The sequence below is a fragment of the Trachemys scripta genome, chromosome 13 (assembly GCF_013100865.1).
Source record: "Trachemys scripta elegans isolate TJP31775 chromosome 13, CAS_Tse_1.0, whole genome shotgun sequence".
NCBI lineage: Eukaryota > Metazoa > Chordata > Testudines > Emydidae > Trachemys > Trachemys scripta.
Window position 1 is genome coordinate 13,986,001 of NC_048310.1, and position 23,311 is coordinate 14,009,311.

Consider the following 23,311-nt stretch of genomic DNA (forward strand, 5'->3'; position numbering starts at 1 on the left):
TACTGCTTAATGTCTGACTTCCCTCTTCTAAGGAAGCTGATTGAGAAGACAGCAAAAAATAGCCTCCAATGCCATCTGTCAGATTCCTGTATGCCAGATGCCTGTCAGACAGGCTTCACTGCAAGGCAAGATACACAGACAGCACCTGTAGCCCAGATGGATGATCTCCTCTTATCCACAGACAGGAGAAATACATCCACTCTCATCCTGCTGTACCTTTTTGAAGCGTTTGACACTGTTGATCAGCAAATACACCTTCCCCACCTCCAAGAGGCTGCATGGGTAAATGGAAATGGACTGAACTAGTTTAGCTCTTTCCCTCAGCTCAAACTCCAAAGCCATTATGGGCAACTGTCCATCTGCCTCCAGAAACCTCATCTGAACAAGCCCGTACAGCTCAGTCCTCTCCCCTTCATTATTCAGCACTTCTGTAAATCCAGAACTTTCTAAAGAAAAAAGAAATAAGAGTGACCAATATCTGACTGCATTCACAACTAAATGTAAAACTCACCCTATTGTCTTGTTTTTTTCCTGCCAGTACGTCCTCTCGCATAACAATGGACACACATAAAAAGCCAGCTAATCTCATCAAGTAACTTACTTCTTCCTCCTGTGAAGGAAGGGGAAAATACTGATATTGCTGTTTTGTTTTTTTTTAAATCTGGGAAAGTTCTCAGATACTATGGTGATATAAGAACATAGATGTTAGATAGATGTCAATAGACTGGCAGACAGGCCTAGTTCTCCTCTTTATGGGGGGCTTGTTCCTCTACATATAAAACTAAAAGGTCAACATCTGAACAAGGAAGGCAGGTTCTGCCTTTAAAAAATCAGGAAATAATTCATACAACATGTGCAATGTTACCCTGCAGTTGGCCTTTCTCACACCTATCCCACCCTCAGAACTCCTACAAAAATAATCTAAACATGGGATTTCACCTTAAACTACATCATGGAGTTAGATTTGAAATAAGAGAATTCAGATAGAGTTTAATTTGTCAACATGCCATGACTCATACATTCACCTGTTTTACACACTGTACACATGTTATGTGATATTAGAAATCCTGGGGCTTAGGAATTCCCCTGCCCCCACCACACACACTTTGTCATTTGAAATGTTTACAGAATGAACTTAAAAAAATAAAGGTCAAGGTGAGTCAAGTTTTTTTGTTTTGTTTTGACTTACTACTGTGGATACCTTCTCCTTTGACCAATTCAGTCCCTAGACATGCACCTTCCCTCCTCTACCACTCCTCCTGAACTTCTCAAACAAGTTATGGAAGAACTGATTTAGAGCATCTTAGTCACTCCATATTGGCTCCAGAGACCCTGATTCCCCAGAATCCTGCAGAAACCCAAAGCAGCACCCAGGATTCCACCTCTGTTCACCAACAGTAGTAGGGCATATTATTAAATTCAGATCAAGAGTCTCTGTATTTGAGAGCACTGAGACAGATAAACTAATGTTCCAGACTTTGAGGTATGCCTCACATTTCATCAGTTTGCACCGTTTCACTAGAAAGGATTTTATCATCCAAGCATACCAGTATGTCTGGCTTCCTTCTTCTACTGGAGTCATGTGAGGGACATTTCCCATATTCAGGCACCATTATCCACCACACTGGACTTTCTTTCACAGGGTTATAACCTGGTGTCAGTTACAACTCTCTCTCACAGAAAGTGCCACACTTAGGATACTGGGACAAACTATAACAAATGTCAGCTCTCCACTCTATCCAAATATGCCCCCATAGGGCAGCATTTCAAACCAAACTGAAAAAACATTATCTTAGGTCCAGTTCCTGTGTCCTGGCACAGCTATGAAATCCAAAATGCATGTTACTATTCTGCATGGAAGTCTCCGCAAGCCAGTATGTCTCTCCCCACCACTTTTAGTATTTCTCACTCTCCTAGCTGTTGAAAACGTGAGCATTGGAGTTGTGGTAGGAAGACTAGACTTCCCACTCTCCTTGGATGCTAATGTGAGCCCTCCCAACTTTCACATTGGTCTGAGCTCAGCACCTATATAACTTGGCAGGTTTCCCTCCTTTCTGATTGTTGGGAAGAAAAAGGAGCTTTGCCCTCTCTCTTTTTCCTGCCATTAAATCCTATTGCAGTGGTGATTTTCTCCACCACTGGAAAGCTACCTTATTGTCTTTCATCCCTGCAACCTCAGGCATGGAGGAGGAGAAGCTTTTCTCTCTGCTGCCCAGAATGCTACAGGTAGCAGCAAGGAAAGTGTCCAGAGTCTGGTAAACTTTACTCTATTGTTATAGGCACTCACCTGGAACAGTTTTCCACTTTCAAGTGTACAAGTGCTTTTTTTTTTTTCCCCAAACCCTGATTGTAATTCATTTTTTTATAAACATTTACAGGCAGCACTTACAAAACATAAACCTGCTGGAAGTGCACAATGAGTATTAATTTCTACAATAATTGTGGAATGATTTGTTGTTTCAGCATATATTTCAAGAGGTACGATTTTTACCCATACGCACAAAGCACCCCTTAATAGCAGAAAAAGTATATTATAAAAAAAGTAATCTGCCTTTTTTTGTAGTTTTTTATTTTTTGACACCTATCATGGGAATAGCAAAGTCCTTAGAAAATGTTTTCAAGACCATGGTTGATCATTTGAACAATAAAACATTTCATACATTTTACTTGCCAGTGACAACTCCTTTCTCGGTTTTGCCTAGAGATATGTGCAACTGTAATAGAGTTCAGAAAACCCCCAGCAGCTGCATGCTGCCATTCAGATCTGAAAAATTTCATATTATGATAAAAATTGATGTACTTTGACATCCTCTGGGATTCCCTGCACCTTGGGAACAGCTAATGAAGAAATACAACCTTGCCAGAGTAAAACACAAGCTTTTGGATTCTAGGATTAAGACATTTGGCAAATGAGTGGCCCTTCTCACATCACCAGTAAAGCAACCATACTTTTCTGCCCAATGATTCTGCCTCAGTGTGTTTTGACTGTCTCTTGTCTGATGCTTTTCACAAAAGACTAAATATATTTAAACTATATACTAAATAGTTACTGCTGTCCTTTGTGATATTCATGTTTTGTTAAAATTAAAATATCAATTAAATACACACACACTGTTTTTATTCTCTCATTACCCATTAAGCTATAAAACTGCAAAATGCTTACTACTTCATTTGCAGCAAAAGATTTTTAATCATGCTTATTAAATCATAAATATTTTACTTGCTTATATACCCAATTTGGCCCTCATGGTTCGTTAAATCTTGTGGAAATAGATTGGATTCTTTATTCAGGAACGTAGTTTCTGCCTCTAAAGTGTATTTCTACTCAGAAAATGATTCTCTTATCATGCCATTGTTAGGTGCCATATTTATTATCTCAGTGATTCCCAAATTAAAATTTGCTCAGTTTAAAGGTTTTCTCTCTCTCTCTCTCTCTCCCCCCCACCCAACCTGCCAGAACAGGAGATTGTGACCTTTTCTTTGCCAGCTGACCTCATCAGTTATCCATGACCTTTATTACCTCCAACTGGATTAGTGAAGCATGCTCTACTTGGGGCTATAGCTAAACAGTCTATAGCTGTGTTCCTCCCCAAGAGGTGTTGTCATACAAAATGCTCAACTTAACAGCCCACAGATGTAGACATGTGGGATCTGGAGGCAACTATGGAACTTTCCCTCCTCACTTCTCTAACAAAGCTTGAGCTTTTAAGCATGCTGGAAGACCCATCTATTTACCCCGGCTTTTGACTTAACGATTAAGGAGAACTGAGGGGTTATTATTGCTTGCTGTTTCTTTATGGGGTAGGGTTTCTACTAAGCATTTGTGTTTCACCTTTCATTAGAGAATTGAACAGGAATTTTATTATTTAATCTGTACACTTGTATTTCATAAACATAGATCACTAACAATATCATAGATTGATGTTTTTTCTTTTAGTTCAAATTTATACAATAAATTAGGGCCCAGGTCTGTAGTAAAGCTGCATTCCTCGGAGGGCCTCTGATGCTTTGCTCTACTCTCTGACCCTCTAAGCATAACCACCACCTAAAAAACTCCTGCTCTAGGTGAAGGTGGGGGCACTTACTTTGAAGTCTGTCAGTATTACCCCTTATGCTGAAGCTTTGGCCAGAGATGTCACCAAAGATAGTTTCAAATATCCTTCTGGCACCAAAAGCAGCATTGATCTTGGCTGTACTAAAGAGAAAGCACAAACAAGTTCAAAAGAAAGTGGTCTCTTTCATTCTCTTTATTTTTAAAGCCAAGAAGTTAGATGCAAACTGAGCCAAAATGCCCAAAGTCAGTACTTGGGTACCTTGAATGGTAAAAACAGCTCCTACAGTCTCAGATGTTCACAAGACTCATATCTATATCTGATACACCAAATGAAATTGAAGTGATCTGGTGAGCAAGATCTCTGCTTCCACTGAGGTGGGGTCAAGTTTAAGTTTTTACTTTCAGAAATACTGATTATTAGCTGCTGGATCCACATAGCTTGACACTTTCAACCAAGACAGAGTAACAGTGTAGCAGAGCTTAGAAAAGAGAAAACATTTACGCAGTCAGCCAATCCCCAGGTTTGAGAAAAGCTCAATACCACCACATGTAAAAGTTTCACCCTAATTTTACTATGTATGTTATAAATGTAGTCAGCCTCTGATCTTATTTAAATGCAAGATATCTGCTGTCTGCAATAGTAACTTCTCAGCTATGCATTTGTTTGCATATTTAAGTCAACCTGGATCCTTTTTAGATGTCTCTTAAATCTACAATGTTGGCTGGAACATTGCTTTATGTCTGAGTGGCACTGACAGAATGCCAAAAGTATTCTAAGCTCAAAAGACAAATTGAATAGTTCAACTGTTACTAGTTCTAATTCATGGAAGGTATTTCTATACGTGCCAAAGGGATTAATAGATTTTTACAGATTTATAAAGAAAATATATTCAAATTCTGAAGTACAATATGCAGTGACAACAATTGTATCTGGCACAAAAATCTTCTATGGAACTTCTAAGCATACTGGCATAATGTGAATGCTGATTATTCATTTAAATCATATCCACATAGTTTTTGGGGTGGATTAGATGTCAGGCATTAACTATGTAACAATTTACTAAAGAGCTTTAATTTTATATATATATTATGTATAAAACCATTAAATTATGCCTATGATTCCTTTGTGGTTAAAATGAGTGAACACAATCTAACAAATTTCCAGTATAGGAAAATTCAAAAAGAGGAGTAATATTCTGCAGCAAGTTTTTAGCATACTCTGAAATCTTAACGGCACCCACAAGATCTCAACATCCTTCTGCTTGCAGCTTGAAAAAATAGTTCATTTACAGACTGCTAGGGTGCAGGTAAGGAGAGCAACCGAAAGTCTGGTCCTCTCTACTTGGGTGTGGATGAGGAAAAAGGAGACTAAACATTTCAAGTGCAGAAACATAATTTTTAACCGCTGTCCTGTTACAATAGGAACAATTAAACAGTCAGCAACTGCCAAATCTTACCACAGACATAGCTTATTTTAAAAATAGAAAAATAACTGCAGGGAGAATCTATGCATGAAAAGTGCTGTGTAAGTGTAAAGTGTTACTTTCAGATTCAATACTACTAAATGGTAATGGCTGGCAAGTGCTGCCTTTTTAAAATGGTGATGAATGTATATAAAATTGAAATACCTTCTAAAAATGTTATTTCCCAAAATTAATCAGATCTTTCAGCAACATAATTTTATTATTTTCTTCCTAATGTTAACTAAAATTGGTTTGATTTTTCCACTGGATCAAGGTGGCTTTAGTTTGACCCAGAAGGCATGGTAGGAGATGCACCTCAAATTTCAACTGCAATACTGCGATTGTCCACTCGTGAGCCCAGAACCATCAAACACAGTTACAAATGAACTAGATGCAAATGCTATGATGCATGCCTGTACATCAGGGCAGCAAATGTGTTTATAAAGGGTGATAATGCAGACCCCAATCTCTCATATAGTGTGTGCTGGATAAAGCATTTAAGAGAAGACTTGGTCACTATTTTGCAGTTCTAAAGCCAATCACCTCCTGATACAGAAAACTGGATGGTTTGTCCCTTTCAAGTGGACAAAAAAGCAGCTGATGCCAAATCAATGGTTTTTAGCTCAATGGTTTTTAGGACAATCATAAAGAGGCAAATTCTTTGAGGTTTCCACAACAGAGACATCCAATAAATCATCTGGGTTTATAACTATTGAAAGGGAGAAGGCTGGATATGGATAAAAGAGTGTGTCTTATACAACTTCAGTAGTAAGGTCCACTACAGCTAGGATTGAAATACATTTTTGATTAATGAATGGAGATATCCTATCTCCTAGAACTGGAAGGGGCCTTGAAAGGTTATTGAGTCCAGCCCCCTGCCTTCACTAGCAGGACCAAGTACTGATTTTGCCCCAGATCCCTAAGTGGCCCCCTCAAACATTGAACTCACAACCCTGGGTTTAGCAGGCCAATGCTCAAACCACTGAGCTATCCCTCCCCCCGTTCTTCTGACCTCATCCAACTGCTAACACTTTTACTTAGAAAAACAACAAAGAGTCTGGTGGCACCTTAAAGACTAACAGATTTATTTGGGCATAAGCTTTCGTGAGTAAAAACCTCACTTCTTCGGATTTTTACTTAGAGAATCATTTCAATGGGAAAGGTTAAAGTGCAGTTGTGGTGGTGGAGAGGATGGGTGGGTCAGCAAATCAGGATTACAAAACCACATGCCACAATCCATGCTAAAATTCAGAGATGCGACCAAGCTGTGACTGAGACTGGACTCTGAAATTAACCAACAACAGTATAATGTTCCTGAGCTGGTTTTTTGTGAAGAATTTGCTTCTGTGGAATATTTAGCCACAACCCATGTTCAGGTGGAGTCATTTTTCTAAGCATTTTTTAAATTCTTACAGTCCTCTCTACCTATGGACGCTTGTCCATCACCCATGTGACCAGGCCAAAGTAAGGCAATCTGGGACCCTAGACATACTGCAACCAGGACCCTTCCTCTTCTCCATGGGTAAATTCTCCATTTGGAGTGACAGTGGCAGCCGGCTCCCCTTCTCTCCCACTACTGGCACCTGGTGGTCCCTCTACCCTCAGCAGGAGGAAGGATTGCATTAACCCCATACACCCCGCCAAGGATTTACCCCATCAGCTGAGTGGTATCTGCCTCTCCCTGACTCTTCCAGTCTGCTCTCAGGTAGCTCTCCTTTATGCAGTCCAGGTGCTTTTTCTAAAGCCCAGTTGGAAGTCAGCTGACGAGTCACAGGTGCACTGAACCTGGCTCCCCCTTAAAGGCACCAGTCACCCTGTGACAATGCAATTGTTTTCATTCTTCAAGTTGCTATCAGAAATACTCAGACTCTCATATTCTAAAGGAAACAAATATCTTCCTCCCTCCCTCTCTTTTTTTATTTATTTATTTTTAAAGATGCTTGATCAATGACCAGGATTTGCTAACTAGAAATTGTCTGACTGGCTTCTGAAACCCCCTGCAAGGATGCTTCATGCTTTGATGCTTTGGGTATTTCTAGTTCAGAAAAGACTTTATACAAGAATGGATCAGTTTTAGATCTCTTACCCAGGGAAAGGGCTTTGGATCACATGACCCCTTTAAGGTTCTTCCCTGGTTTACTGTTAGACAAGGAAAAACCTGCACCTCATCTAGAATAATGGGGGGACCTTGAGCATACTCAGTGCATCTCCTGATATCCTTCCCTCCAGCCTTTTATCTGATGTAATTCCCTAGAGTCAGAATCAGCACCTGGGAGGTCAGAGGGCTTGAGCATCCAAGCCCACACTCTGTTTTATTCAGTTCCAGTCAACAGGGAGCAGCCCCTGAAGATGTTAGCTGACGAAGAGCCCGGGTGCTTCCCACTGAGGCAATAATGGATGGAGGAGATTATTGAGAGAGCTTGAGAGACCCGTCTTCAGCTCCAGAAGTCTAAGAGGTTAAATAGAGCATAACACCAGTGGCTTCTTTAGCAAAATGCATTGCAATAAAAATTACATTTTTAAAGGATCAAATAGTTCCTTATTGCTCCGTAGCCTGGTGACGACAGGCAAGGGAGATGAGAGAAAGATTGTTTTTCCACTCACAGGGTTATTATCAGAAAAGGGATTGTAAAAATTGCATCTTGGGATTGCCATTTGTATGCCAGAATTGCTTACATATCAAATTAGGTTTGTTTACCCTTTCTCCTTAATTACAGCACTGCAGCACTACTTGATATCTGAAAATCTGTGCTCTTTTTGCTCCACATATCACCACCACTTAGACCCAGGAATCGGAACTCAGCTGATAATTTTGTCATTGATGTAGGAAGCAGAAGACACTTTCATGTTTCTCTTGTGCTGCTATTTTATGGTACAGTGCCAGGGGTTCGAGAAACAGGCATTTGGTGATTGTAAAAAGCTGTCGATTTGGCACAGCATATATCTCCTGACGCACAAGCACAGCTATTCTGGCTGGCACACTGCAATGGGGCGGGGGAGAGTGCTAGCAGCCAAGGCTCCACCCCTTCCCACCTACACGTAGGAGGAGGGGGTACAGGAGCGCTAGAGAAGTTGCTCACTGTGCTCAGGATGCCCCCTTACTCTCCTGAGAAAGTGTGAAGAATGCACCACAATCTATCCATACGATTGTAAGATCCTGAATTCTCTTTGTTTGTACAGCACCAAGTACAAGGGGACTGATCCAATTGGGCCCTGGACACTACTGTAATAATAATAATAAACTACAGATAAAAACAGTTATTAGTGCACAGATATGTTTTGCAAGACACACACAGCAGGCAACATAGTAACAAGACACTACTGCTACATAATCGCTATTCTGAGCATACTTAGATACTGTTTAAATCACAGAAATCAGAAATAGAAAGATATCGTAGGCCTTCTAGCCCATTCCCCTACCAGTGCAGATGATTGTAAGGAGGTACCTGCTCCTCTGTATCAGATAAAAGATCTAATGCTCACAGCTGTGTGCGGCATCTGGCTTCCATCCACCATCACAATTTAAACAAAAATATTGTTCAAAGCTCATTTTGGTGAAACCCCCACAAGTCTTATGACAGACACAAACTTTAAGCTTTTCTGGAATACTTGAGATCACGATCTCTCTCTCTCACACACACACACACACACACACACACACACACAGCGAGAGAGAGAGAGTGCGTGTGCAAGCAAGGGTTCAGGATGTAACAGAAAGACAAAATAAAGCCAAAGGAGATAAGCTGCTACCTCTAATATATTGCACAAAAACAAAATGGACATGATTTGCATTAAGAAATTGATTTTACATTGTCTCGTGCTTTAGATGGCAATGGGAGAGACTTTTGCAGATTTTAAGTCCTCCAGGAAAATTTGAATTGAGCATGCTTCCCCTTTCTGGTTTAAAGATATGTATACTCAGACTGGGTTCAGACTGGGTGACAATGACATGGAACTGCAGCATTCAAATCCAGTTAAGAATTGCACAGGCAAAAAAGTTATGATCCTTAACTTGCCTTCTATACTTTTTTCTTTGGTAAAGCATATAACATGTTAAGAACCAAGAAGCAGTAAAATCAGAATGCTTCTCTCTTCTAACAGTATGAGAATGGTCAGTACTAAAATATGGCAATGTTTCTACCGTTCGCCATTATGTTTTACACACAAGAAAGTTTTAATATGATATGATAAGAATAGTTACACAGGATTTCTGGCAGTAAAGTAACTGGTACTGAAATTCAGTTTTGACAGTTCTCTGAATCTGAAAGACCTGTAAGTACTCAAATGTCATCTGTCTATCCATCTGAGATTTAGCTTTGGCAGTATCTCAAAAGCAAAAAAAAAAAAAAGAAAAAAAAAAAACGTTCTTTCTGCACGATATTTTTGCCATTACAATACTTGTCTAAAAGTGTGTACTCTCTTGGGAAGTATAGTAGGAGGTTTATGTTACAGAAATATTTGTAGGGGGAAAAAAATCACTACTAGGTTTGAATAGTCATAACAATCAAAGTGGGCCAAAATTTGGGTTAAAGCACAATAGGTGGAATTTATCCTCAACAGCTGGTACTTAATGATTCCAAATCATACCTTTAAAGTTTGTGATTAATTGATCTGTTCAATCTAAATCAAATCATTTGGAATCTTGCCTGATTATTTCAATATAAGTTGTCCAATTGTTAAGTGAACTTGTCATCTTACTTAATTTCAATTTTTAAAGCCAACCACTTCACAGATAGGTCTGGAAAATAAAGCCCCCTAGCCTGTAGGACTATTTTTTTAAACACTTTAAAAAAAGAAACAGAGAGAGAGCTGAGAGAGTGCTCATCCCTGACCTCTGGCTGTCTTCCAATCCACTGGAAACCTGACAAAAGTTGCCTAAGCTGTTTTGGATATATTTTAGATTTGGCCGTATTCAACAGTCACAGAGGTATCAATGCCCCATTAACGTTGGAATTATACACTGAATTGTCAGAGATCTGTAATTAATTTTCACTCTGCAAAAATAAATACTCTTTAACTGATGTAAAAATATGCACATTGGAAAAAGACCATTCAGTTCCTGTGAAAAAGCTGAATTCACCTATTGTAGTTTCTAAGTCAATCCAACTGTGATGAATTCTACCAATTGTGCTCAGCTGATAAAGACATTAAAATAACAAGAAGTTATGATATACAATCCTCTGTCTGACTACTTACACATTCTTGGATTTGAATGCTTCAGCAAAGTGCTGCACACTGTGAAGAGAAGCGAGGTCTAAGGTCATAGCTTCTACCTTGGCTTTATGCTGCAACGAGAGAAAATTAAAAAAAAAAGTAAAGAAAAAGATAAATAACAGCAAGTTTAGTTCACGGTATCATGTTACAGTAAATGTGTTATGGAACATGTCTGAATTCCCTTGTTTAACATTAGAAGCCCACAGTGAATATAAATCATGAAAATGAATGGATGAGTGTAGCATTCAATGCCAAGTGCAGTATTCTAAGTTTGCGGTTCTGCTAAACGCATACACTGTATGGTACACAACTTTATATAGCCCAATAAACTGACAGCAGACAGTTTAAAGTTAACATGATCTCTTCTTTCTCCCATCTAGCTGAAATTTGTGAAGATGCAAATCATGAAATAAAAATAAAAAGTAAACAAATAATTGTTTAAAAAGAGATGCATACATTTAATATACCATTATAGGAAAAACACACATTACATATCACACAAAATACTTTAAAACATTCATACTTTAATTCAACCTTGCATAAAATAGTCCTAAAGCAGTCTATAACATCCACAGCAGCTGATATAAAAGATATTACAGAAAGGAGCAAGGACAGAATTTTATACAAGGTTAATAGGTCACTGCATCTTTAGAGGAAATTGCTCATACTTAAGGCTGTGAATTTGTTACGGAAGTCACGGATTCCGTGACCTTCTGTGACCTCTGTGATGTCTGCAGCGGCCGGTGTGCCCAGCTCAGGGGCAGCTCAGGCAACACACTGGCCATTGCTGGGGCAGTCTTGGGCCACCGCACCTTCTCCCCAAACAGCCGAGTTTGGGTGTGAGAGGGGGCAGGGAGTTGGGCCACGGGGCGGGATGAGGCGGGCTCTGGGCGGCGCTTACCTGCGGTGACATCCCCTTCGGTCAGCTGCTAGGTGACGGCGTGACCAGGCAGCTCTGCGTGCTGCCTCCACCCAGAGCGCTGGCTTCACAGTTCCTATTGGCCGGGAACTGCGGCCAATGGGAGCTGCGGCGGTGGTGCCTGCAGGCGGAGGCAGTGCGCAGTGCCTGGCCACGCTTCCGCCTAGCAGCTAACCGAGGGGAATGTTGCTGCTTCCAGGGAGCTCCCCAAGGTACACCCCACCCAGAGCCTGCCTCACTCAATGCCATGCCCCAACCTCCTGCCTCCTCCCACACCCAAACTCGGCTGCTGCTTGGGGGGGAGGGAGAGGGAGGCAGCACAGAGCCAGGTAGGGAGCCTTTCAGCCCCGCCAACATGCCCCCCCCCCCCCCGCCAGCACCGGTCCCAGGTCGCGCACTGCTGCCCCGCTCCCCAAGCAGCTGGGCCACCCTCACCCAGAACCCGTCGGGCCCCTGGGCAGCCACTACCCAAGTTTTAATCAATCACTCATAGTTTTAGTAAAATTCATGGATAGGTCAAGGGCCCTGAATTTTTGTTTACTGCCCTTGACCTGTCCATAACTTTTACTAAAAATATCCATGACTAAAACAGCCTTATTCATACCCCTAAAGTCAACTTTTCAAACAGTGGAGGCACTGGCAACATCACAAAAGGCTAGCCTGAACTTGCCAGCTTTACATATTGAATGGATCTCAATAAGGTTCTCAACACTATGTTCAATTTAAAGGCCTTTGTCTACAATTCTGTTGAACTGTTTTGACTCCAAACCTCAGAACAAATGAGCTAGACCAGCTACCCAGTGCTCTAGAGTCTTTGTAGTCTATTTTCACGGTAAACCTTGAAGGCTTATGGGCACCCCATTGCCCAGACACAAGTTGATTGCAAGTCCTTCCAGCCACACAGTCCTGTCCTATGAAAGAAGTCCTTTTCATCAGGTGAGGGTGCATTGTACCCCCAAAATGCAGCAATGTTCCATCCCCTGGAAAGAAACTGTTGTGCCTTTAGTGTGAACCCCAAGCCCTATATTAGAGTCTGGAATAATAGGCCATCTGTGCCCTTCTCACTTCCAGTGATCACAGCGGTCTCTCAGCTCCTGATTCCACCCCCCAAATGATTATCTAACCAGGTTTGAACATGCTTTCAAAGAACTGTGACACTTTTCCATGTCTTCCTCATTTGGTTGCCTGGATCAGTAAGAAAGAAATTTGTGTGACATTTCATTTAATCCCCAACGAGTCTCCTACAAATCAGTACAATTGTAATGTGCAGGTTGGACATTAGCATGAGTTGAAGAAAGCGGTGGAGGGAGGAGGGGTGGATTGAAGAAGAAGCCTCAAACATGGCAATACAGTGTAGTAAACTGAAGTATTAGAGGTTGGATTTTACGATAGTGTAAACCCTGCAGGTGGCCCTGCTGAGCGATGGGCTTTACTGCGATCAAGAAATAATAAAGTGGGCATATTTGGAGAAACAAAGCATAGGTGGCATGGAGGGACCTGTCAGCGCTGGGAGAAGCAGATTTGGCTGCTTCCAACGTCTTCATAATCCCACCTCAATGATGCTTCTCTCTTTTCCTCTTTCTTCTACTTTGTTGACATCCAACGTGCCCATTGCAATTATATTGCAGGTGGGGATTAACTGAAATGTCACTCAGACGCCTTTCTTTCTACTCCAGCTGATCTTAAATTGACAGTGAAATAAATACAACTAAAATTTCAGCAGATTCAATTCCCATCAGGAAACATGAAGTCATAGTGCTTTGAAAGGGCTAAAAAAAACTTTCTCCAAAACAGTCTTGCCAGCCCCACAAGATGCACATCACTAATTTTGCCTCACAGGAAAATACTTTCTTTTGTTCAAAGTTCAGAGAGGCCAGCAAGACAATCCTGGCTTGCCCGGTACAGTATTCCTCAACTGCAGCTCCTCTTCAGCTTTGCAGTGTTAAAGTGTTTACTTAATAGTGGGGTTTTTTTAAATTGTTATTATATAGCTAAAACATTCTGCAGTCTTTTCCAAGGGGAAAAGAACAAGAATGCTACAAACACAAGGACAATAAGGGGTCAAAAACATCAAGTAGTTCAACAGACAAAACCACAAGCTGTTAGTTACTATGCTCTTGGGGACAGTGATTCAAGTCCACACACTATTACTCAGGTAATGCTTTCGCTCTTGGTGTCAAGTTTCAAGTTTCTGCCACTGACTACAAGAATGAAGAGGGAGTGCCTCCAATATTGTGAGTCCAAAGGAAAAACATGTGGTACCTTTCTACTTTCACAAGTAGAAAGAAATTCACTGGAGTAATTAGGCCAGATTTGTGGATGATTTACTATAGGTGTAAAATGGGCAGTTTTAAAAGCATGAATAAAATATTAAAAAACATAAATGGCTAATTGTTATATTTAGATAGCGAATGCAAGCTACAAGTATGGATTTCTTGAACTTTGTCAGTTCATCCAATGAACTGAGACCACCATCTCTGTCAGTATAATCAACAGCCCTGTATTGCAAAAAGTTAAACTTATCTTTTCTTTTGCTGCTTTTTTAAGTTTGTCAGACATGAGGTTAGAGAGAAAATCAATGAAAACATTTCTTGAGTAACCCTAACCCCAACCCAAAATGTCCTCCATGGAAAAAAACATGTTCAAGTGCATGTGAAAGGTGAAAATGACACAAAACAAAAAAATTCACTTACATTTTTCCAAGATGGCTACTGCTATTCCTGCTGTAATTCTGCAGTTGGCACAGAGGATCATAAGACACTGGGCATCAAATTAAATACACCCCAGGAGAGGGTAAACTACAGCAGCATCCCATTTAGGATAAGAGAGGCATTTTTAAAAAAGCACAATAGACCCTTCCTTGTCTGGAGGTTTTAGTTGAAGGGGGAAAATGGATTACCAAAGGGACCGATAATGGAATAAGCCCAAACAATTTAGTATTACATTCCTGAGAGTCAATAGTGTTACTCAATAGTGTTCACATTAAAATCTCAGCTCTCATCAATGTACTGTATAATCAAACCAAACTGTGATTAGAATAATATTCCTCTGACATCCTCCCTTTCCTTTGCCAATTTCTTCTGGCTTCTCCTCACCACTGCTNCGGGGCCAGGGCCCCGGGGAGTGTCCTCCATTTGGAGGCACAAAATATGGTAACCCTAATCATAAGACACTGTGCATCAAATTAAATACACCCCAGGAGAGGGTAAACTACAGCAGCATCCCATTTAGGATAAGAGAGGCATTTTTAAAAAAAGCACAAGACCCTTCCTTGTCTGGAGGTTTTAGTTGAAGGGGGAAAATGGATTACCAAAGGGACCGATAATGGAATAAGCCCAAACAATTTAGTATTACATTCCTGAGAGTCACTTACTCAATAGTGTTCACATTAAAATCTCAGCTCTCATCAATGTACTGTATAATCAAACCAAACTGTGATTAGAATAATATTCCTCTGACATCCTCCCTCTCCTTTGCCAATTTCTTCTGGCTTCTCCTCACCACTGCTGCCCTATGAAATAGGTTACTTGGTGTGATTGTGATACCAGAGGTCAGCCTTCTTTCAACATCCTCCTTTCATTTTTTTTCCTCACTTTGTTTGCATTCAATTATCCTGCATAAAGTGCCTTTGTTCATTTACAAAAACATTGTTTTTATTGATCTCAAAATATTTCCAATGTTATGTACCAGGAGAAATGGAAACAAACAACAACCAATGCACCCACACAAGATCAGAAAAGTACACTTGGATATAAACACACAGGCAAACAACTGATTATCACATGACTTGGAACTGTGTGGGTTTTCTTCAAGCAGTGATTGATAAAGAAATGAATCTTGTACCATTTTTGTGGACTTGGGCAAGTTGCTTCACTTTTCTATCTCAACTTCTCCCCTGTAAAATTTAGATATTACCACTTACCTATCTCCCAGAGGTACTGTGAGCATTGCTTACAGTTTGTATAGTAGCTTCAAGGTGTGAAGCACTAGGCAAGTGCTGTATTGCAAGCCTTAAACTCATTTTTTCTTAATCATATACAATATAACATTGAAAAACTGTAAATAAGACTCACACTTACATTACCAGGTCCTAATAATGTAATAATATCAGGAACAACCATTAATGTGCGTAGGCTTGTTATACAGTAGCTCAGCATTACCTGTTTTCTTGCTCTCTCTCTATATGCACATGTAGCATGCAAGTATAGCAGCATTTATACAGGCACTACAATAAAACATTTTTGCTAAAAGGTATCATTACTATAAATGTAACATACCATCAGAACTGATTGTTAATGGCATCGTGCAAATTCTGACCTAATGTTCATAATTTTATTATGCTGATGTCTCTCACCATTCCACTTTACATATTTTAGTACTGAATTATTCCTCATTTTATATTGTAAAAATCTTAAATGGGACTTGTCACTTTCACAATTGCAAGAGACACTGGAGCTTCACGCTGACATCATAACATTAATTCACTAAAGCAGAGAAGAAAGCTGCAGAAAACATTTTTATTTAATTTGTCAATAAAAATATGACATTAATGTTCCCTCCACTACTTAATTTTAAATTAAATATTAAAGAGGGACTGGATAGCAGATTGGATTTGGAATAGTTTATAGAGCTTTTCACCTGTAAATCACAAGTTCACTACACTCTGGTAGCTGTTCAATGGACTGTAGCAAATGATCTGGTGCCCTAAATACAGTTTCTGGTGGATAGATGTCCACTGATCACAGCACAAAAAACAAAACAACAACAACAAAAACCTTTCACAAATCAGACCTTTTGCATCCATCTCACTAAACAGGCCATAGACTGAACGGTCATGATGACTGACAACCCATTCACCATAAAAAACACAGCAGAGGTGTTTCTACTGTCTCTCTGCCGACTCTGATTAAAAGGATGTGAATTAGTGTCAACTGTGAGAGTTGGAGGGGACGATTTTTGACCATTAGGCAGTGCATTGAGACAGCTAGTTTATATTTCAGTTAGGCCACCAAACAGATAACTGATGCTAGCAACTTTTTGCCAGTAATATCTTGGACCATATTTAAGTCAACAGCCAAGAGAGGAAAGGCTCAATGGCCCATTAAAATTTTCTTAGCCAAATAGTTTTTCTAAAATACACAATGCAAAAACATTTTGAAAATATGCATAGAAATGCTTTCCCTTCTTCTATCCCAATAGTAAGGAAAAAAGATGCTTACCTTATGCTATATGGTTTTATACATAGGTTTTTAAATATTTTTAAGTTTTAAGTTTGGCTGATTTGAAGATAAATTGCACTGGATAACAGTTTATTTAGTTTTGTATGTAAGCTACTTGCCATGAAGAGTAGAACTATTAAAAATTCTCAGAATGTAATTGGAAATATTTTGCATTCGAGACGGAAAAATGCTTATCAGGCCGGAAACTAAAAAGAGTGAAGACACTCAGAAAGCTAGCAATTTCACTAGATGCAATGTATTCGGGTTACAGCTTAAAAACTGTTTAAAAATGAACACTACCTGGTACAGTAGTTTAGCAGTAAACATGATTGTGCATTTATGTCTTGGTATTGAAGGAGCCTTTTTTCATGGTGAATTTTTCATTCTAATGTAAGTGATGATTTACGTTAAATATAGGTAAAGCACGGTTACATTTTCCTGAAGGATTGCAAGGAAGTGAAGAGCAGTACAATAAGTTGAAGCATAAAAGCTTTCTCTGTCATAATATTTATTATAATGGCATATCAAATAGCTGAAATAAATAATGGATGACTAAAGGTAAATTCATATGATAAAGAATCCTTCAGCAGACACCATTACTTCTGACTGCTCTAGTTTTATACACAGTTGAAGCCTCTTAATAAACATGCTGTAGCCCCTATATCTCATGTAAGTACTGGAAAAATTGAAGATATACTTAAAAGGCAACATAGTGGTCATCAGCTGGTTTACTATATAATTATATTCTCAGTGGGAACTGTCTATGTACTTTATACATTTAAAAGCCATATTTTCAAGGAAACTTAGTGAGCAGGACATCACTAAAAATATCAGACTTTTTGAGGAGATGACAAAAGAAAAATAGAATGTATTTCAGATTGATAAAGGCAAATCCAGATGGCAACCCCTCTCCCGCCTCAAGATATAGGTAGTTCTGAGCGGCCAACCCATATATCTGTGCGAACAAACAAAAACCCATCACGTGCTATGCAGATGGACTGAGAAATAGACAATGTTTAAGAATAAAAGACTTGTAAGAGAAAACCGAAGAAAGGTCTGTAAAATTATTATGAAGTATTTATAGTAGATAAATCTATAAGACCCCAAATATAACCTCTATGTGCCAAGGAAAGACTAAATAAATTCAAATTTCCATCTTGACAAAGCAGACAAAGCTATAAACATGTCTGACAATTTGACATGAGTTGTGACAGTCAACAGTGTCCAACAATAGCTACTACTGATGGAGGAATAAAACAAGTAAGAGGCTTTCGTTCTGGTTTAAGACTGTAAATATTGTTGCCCTAATGTACACAGCATATGGCACTTGGTGCAAAAGTATATTTATGTAATGCTAGCTTTATATTGTCATGCATGTACTTTGAGTGCTATGAAGTTACCTCTCATGTAGCTGAATGGGACAAATGAATCACACTGCCTTAAGCATAACCTAAGAAATATATCGGATGCTTAAAGAATAGGTCCTTGCACTACATTTTAGATAACATATTGATGTCCATTAGAAGCCATTGTGAATGGAATAATTTTATAGTCATTTTTCCTTTCTGCCTCAGCAATTTCTATAAAATACATTTCCTATTTGCACTTTAACTTTGTACATGAAAATAGTTCACATTATGTAAAATAATTTCATAAACATTTTGATTAATTATTTTGTTAACACCTGCAAGGGAACATCAATTACATTTACTTGTTTTCTCCCTTTTCTGATTATTTCTGATATACGAAGGCCTTGAAAGGGATTTCGGTTGTTTTGTAAAAGGGGAATGGTCTGTCCTCCCTCCCCTTTTATTTTTAACATTAGAAATTCTAGTCTTCCCTGTTTTTTCCTGAAAGAGTTGATGGATGAATGGAGAACTGATAGAATTATGACATCATATATGCCATGCAACTAGGCGTGGCAGTGATTTCAATTCAGACTGTTTAATTTTTTCTTCTTTGTTTTTCTCAAAATCTATTTATGCCAAATCCGTAATTAAATGGTTAAGAGAGAAACTATCTTTGTTAATGATTCAAATATTACTGCCCCTTCGAATGAAGTCTTAGAAAGCTCATAATCCACATCTAAGACCTCCAACCAGGTTTCCAGCAAAACCATGAAATGCCAGGCTTGGCATTCTAGATATTTCCAAGTAATGAACAAGGAAATTTTTTGTTTAAAATATAAAAAGAGTTCAAGCTTCTTTATAGATCATAAGAAAAGCACACTGCTCTATATCCCTCTACCCCCCTTTTCAGGTGACTTTTAAGAGCCATACCATAATATCATTATGAATGATTTTTATATCAAAATACATAAGACACTTTTTCCAATGCTGAATCCCAAAACTCAAGGGATTCACAGTACAGGAAGTAAAATCCTATTCCTCTAAGCATAAAATATTAGGAAATGTTAAAATACTGGGGATGATGGTATTTTATTGTTACTTTAATTTATGTATCTATTTTGGGCAGGAGAGTCAGCACTTCCTGCATTCGTTTCCCCTGGTCCTGTCAAATGTGATTTCATGCTTGAAGAGAGCTTTCCTGAAACTTGATATTGGTGCAAACATACACACTTGTACACACAGCTGGGGACCTTTCTGTCTGAGGTGATTAAACCCTAATTTTCCTCCCAAAGGGAGAGCCTCTGAAATGGAAACTGATTGCCAGGTTATCCACTCTTGATAAAGCTAAGGTTTGTGCTATATAGGGCATACAGACCTGAGGGCTATGATTAGCATAGCATTCTTTTAGAACTACTGGTCATCCTGGAATCTCTACCTTCTCATGTAGTCTGGATTTTAGCTGGTATCTTTCACCTACCCCTTCTCAGGGATGTAATGAAGGTATGAGATGATTGACAGAACCCAGAGAATAAAGGACACCTTAGTTCTCAGAAGTACCGGGTTTACAATGGCACCAATGGTTCCAGGCCCACACTGGAAAGGGGCCCATTACAGACCCATCTAACCCATCCTCGTCCAGGGAGGTCTAGCATCCAGGCCTTGCTGTGTGAGTGGCTCACCAGAGGCTCCCAGCTCACCTGTTGGGGGCTCGCCGCTCAACAGTTGGGGGCTCGCCGCTCAACTGCCGGGCTCCACCATGCAGGCTGGGCAGGGCTGCTGGCTGCGGGGCTGGTGGGCAGAGTCAGGACAGGCGGGCCATGGGGCTGGTGAGCACAGCCAGGCCAGGCGGGCTCTTTGAGGGTCACATCCCAGGGGTCTGCCCCACTGCCCAGCATGGTTGCAAGCAGTCTCTGCTGCCCACTACCTATGGGGCCCCGCCTGCCTCCCAAGGGCCGAGCCACCTGGGACTGGTGCAGAGGCTGGGCCGGTCTCGGCCAGTGGGGGCTTGGGGTCAATATGGGAGCCTCGGCTGGGCCCTGCCAAGCAAGTAGGTCCCGAGGGAGCCTGGCCTGGGCAGGCTTCACTCCCACTCCTGCCTGGCTGATTGTGCTGATCCCAGCAAGCTGGAGCAATCCTCGCCCCAGGACTGGCCCCAGCTGCGCTGCCTACTCAGCCCAGTGGACACAGTCACCCCCAGAGGAGCTGGTGAGTGCAGCCGGTGGGACAGGGTGCAGGGCAGGGGATATCTGGGGAGTCTGGGGCGGAGGGCACTGGGCAGTGAGGGAGTCTGGGGGCGGTGGGGGTGGGAGAGATTTCTGTGTTTTGGGGCACTGGACACAGGGGTGATGCTGGCCAATGAGGGGTGGGGGAAGTTGGTGTGTGTTGGGATGCTGAGCAGTGTGTGGGGGGGAGGAGTCTGTGGGGGTCCTATGCAGTTGTGGTGCTGGGGTTGGGGGGTGCTGCATGGGCCAGGGTGTGCAGGATGCTGTGCAGTTGCTACGGGGGTGTGTGGGGCAGGTGGGCGCTGGGCATAGGGGTTGGATGGGGAATGAGGGGTTTGAGGTGCAGGAGGGGTCCAAGGGGTTCAGAGTGTGGGAAGGGGCCCTGGGCTGAGGCAGGGGATTGAGGTGTGGGAGAGGGTATGGGCTCTGGGCTGGGGGTACGGGCTCCAGGGTGGGGCCAGAAATGAGGGGTTGAGGGTGCGGGAGGGCACTCTGGACTTGGAGTGCGGGAGGGAATGCTCCGGCTGAGGGGGTGGGTACTGTGGTGGGGCTGAGGATGAGGGATTTGGGATGGAGGAGGGGGCTCCAGGATGGGGCCGAGGGGTTCAGAGTGCACAAGGGGGCTCAGGGCCAGGGCAAGGGATTGGGGTGTGGGCTATGGGAGGGAGTTTGTGTATGGGAGGGGACTCGGGACTGGGGCAGGGGTTTGGGGTGCGGGAGGGGGTCAGGGGTGCAGTCTCCGGGCAGCGCTTACCTCAGGCAGCTCACAGGAAGTGGCATCATGTCCCTAGGCGGCCAGGGGGATCTGTGTGCTGCCCCCGTCCTCAGGTGCCACCCCCGCAGCTCCCATTGGCCGCGGTTCCTGGCCAATGGGAGCTGCAGAGCCAGCGCTTGGGGCAGGGGCAGCGCGCAGAGCTCCCGTGACCGCCCTTATGCCTAGGAGACGGAGGGACATGCCAGCTTCTTCCTGGGAGCCGCACGGAGCTGGGTAGAGAGCCTGCCAACCCCATTCCAATTGGACTTTTAACGGACTAATTAGCAGTGCTGACTGGAGCTGCAGGGGTCCCTTTTCAACCAGGTGTTCTGTTCGAAAACTGGACACCTGGTAACCCTATTGGCAGGGCTGTGCAGGGATGGGCAGGCCACTGTGCATCTGGTGGCTGCCGGTTTGTAAACAGTGCCCGCGCACTGGCTGGGCACTGACCCCTCCCAGCCACCTGTACCATGCCCCATTGCCCCCATGGGGGCCCAGTAATATGTTTGGCACCAGGGCAATCAAAGGTTAATCCGGCCCTGGTTCTCAGTCTTTTTAACCTAACCTATACCTTATAGCAGACTGGGTCCATTCCACAAAACTGAAGCTCCTCAAACTGTGCCTCTGCTTTTTCCCCAGGCACTATGCTAGAGTCGATATCTGAAAAGGATAGTCTCAAATTGCTAGGTTAATTCCCTACATATGGGAGGGGAAATTCCAGAACTAGGTGACTGGTGACAGGTTAATCTATCAGAAGCTAATCAGAGTCTGAATGAAGACAGGGAAGATTGGGTTCTGCCTTTGATTTTAAAGTAAACAATAAAGAAGGCAACTGGTGAATTGTATGTATTCTATAGCCTATTGGTGCCTGAAAGAGCCTTGCAAAAAGTCTGGTATGAAGGATTTAATTCCTATCATTAGACTGTTGTAAAGCATCGAGGCATTCTGTCCATCTACAGTTTTTTCTACAAGTCTTCGCTTTTCCTCTCCTGACTTGTTTGAGTTTACCAGCAATTAAAACCTACCACTGATCACCTTAGCCCTCACCCTTTGCTTAGAAGGTGACTACAACCTGCATGCACATTTCATCAATCTTTGTGCTGCACCCGGCACTAAGTTCCCAGGTTGTGCAAACTACTATTGCAAATCACCCACTGGTGTTTTAAACCTTATTATGTAACCGTGGACATATTTTCTATGTGTGCACAATACACTAATTAATTTCTCTTTGGCTGCTCAATTTGGGGGTTTCTGAAGCAATTATTTTCCTAAATCATCAAAACTGGTTCCCATTGCCATGAACAATGTCTTTTCATTATACAGCACTTAAAGTAGTATGATTTTATAACTTGTCAAGTTTTCTGAAAATGATGCTATACTGTACATAAATTTAAAAAAAAAACTGATGGAGGATCAGGGAAAGCATGGGCTATTTATGTTTCTTTTTATTAAATCAAACTTTCTTCACAGCTGCAAACTGTAGCACAGCTATTCTAAAATTATACTCAAAGAAAAGGATAAGCAAAGGTATTACCTTTTTTTTTTTTTTTTTTTTTTTACCTCAACCACTAGGAAGGGGAAAAAACCACCCACTAAACCATAATTTCAGAGGACTGCAATTTGCAGGCTCCAAAAGGTTTGACTTGTGATTGTGTTGCCTGTAGTACACATCTATTTTAATCCCAAGATTAAATGGATTTTATAAAAGGAGATTCATAGATTCCCAGGCCTGAAGGGACCATTTTGATAATTTTGTCTGACCTCCTTTTATAACACAGGCCATAGAACTTTCCCAAAATAATTCCAATGGAATATCTTTTAGCAAAACATCAATCTGGATTTTAAAATTAGCAGTGATAACGAGTACACCATTACCCTTGGTAAATTGTTCCAATGGTTAGTTTATCTCACTGTTAAAAATGCACACCTTGTTTCTAGTCTGAATTTGTCTAGGCTGAACTTCCAGCCATTGGATCATGTTATAATAGTCTCTGCTAGATTGAAGAGCCCATTTTCATATATTTGTTCCCATGTAGGTAGTTATAGAGAGTGTAATCAAGTCACCCTTTACCCTTCTCTTTGTTAAGATAAATAGATTAAGCCCTTTAGTTTATCAC

At 41.2% G+C, this 23,311-nt stretch overlaps 1 protein-coding gene across 1 annotated transcript in view; it reads right to left on the bottom strand.

The window, feature by feature from the left end:
- WWOX (WW domain containing oxidoreductase) overlaps positions 1 to 23,311 on the bottom strand; it is a 666,447-nt gene that overhangs the window by 484,766 nt on the left and 158,370 nt on the right. The window contains exon 6 of the mRNA XM_034788089.1: positions 10,714 to 10,802. Coding sequence (XP_034643980.1) covers positions 10,714 to 10,802 — 89 coding nt within the window. The remainder of the gene's footprint in view (positions 1 to 10,713; positions 10,803 to 23,311) is intronic.